The following is a 218-nucleotide window of genomic DNA, read 5'->3' as shown; positions in this document are numbered from 1 at the left end:
CCCGCAGCCCCCACAGGCCTGTCCCATCCCATCCCCTCCCATCCCATCACTCAGTGTGCCAGGACCCACCTTAAACTTCATGATGAGGTGGGTGAAGTGGAACTCGCCCTCCAGGTCCAGGCGGACGCTGACATGTTCCACACCTGGCAGGGACAGAATGGTGGTGGCAGAGGCCAGGGAATATCCCCCCCAGGTCTCATGGCTACACAGCCCTGAGG

The 218-nt window shown here is 61.9% G+C and overlaps 1 protein-coding gene across 1 annotated transcript in view; it reads right to left on the bottom strand.

Moving 5' to 3' along the window:
* LOC104270340 (laminin subunit beta-1-like) overlaps positions 1–143 on the bottom strand; it is a gene marked incomplete at both ends in the record, with an annotated part of 486 nt that extends 343 nt beyond the window's left edge. Inside the window, one exon of the mRNA XM_009864668.1 lies at positions 53–143. Coding sequence (XP_009862970.1) covers positions 53–143 — 91 coding nt within the window. The remainder of the gene's footprint in view (positions 1–52) is intronic.
* Positions 144–218: the final 75 nt, after the last annotated feature.

This window comes from Apaloderma vittatum, unplaced genomic scaffold (assembly GCF_000703405.1).
Source record: "Apaloderma vittatum isolate BGI_N311 unplaced genomic scaffold, ASM70340v1 scaffold27382, whole genome shotgun sequence".
In the NCBI taxonomy this organism is placed as follows: domain Eukaryota; kingdom Metazoa; phylum Chordata; class Aves; order Trogoniformes; family Trogonidae; genus Apaloderma; species Apaloderma vittatum.
The sequence above is the reverse complement of the archived record's forward strand: the minus strand, read 5'-3'. Positions and strand labels throughout refer to the sequence as shown.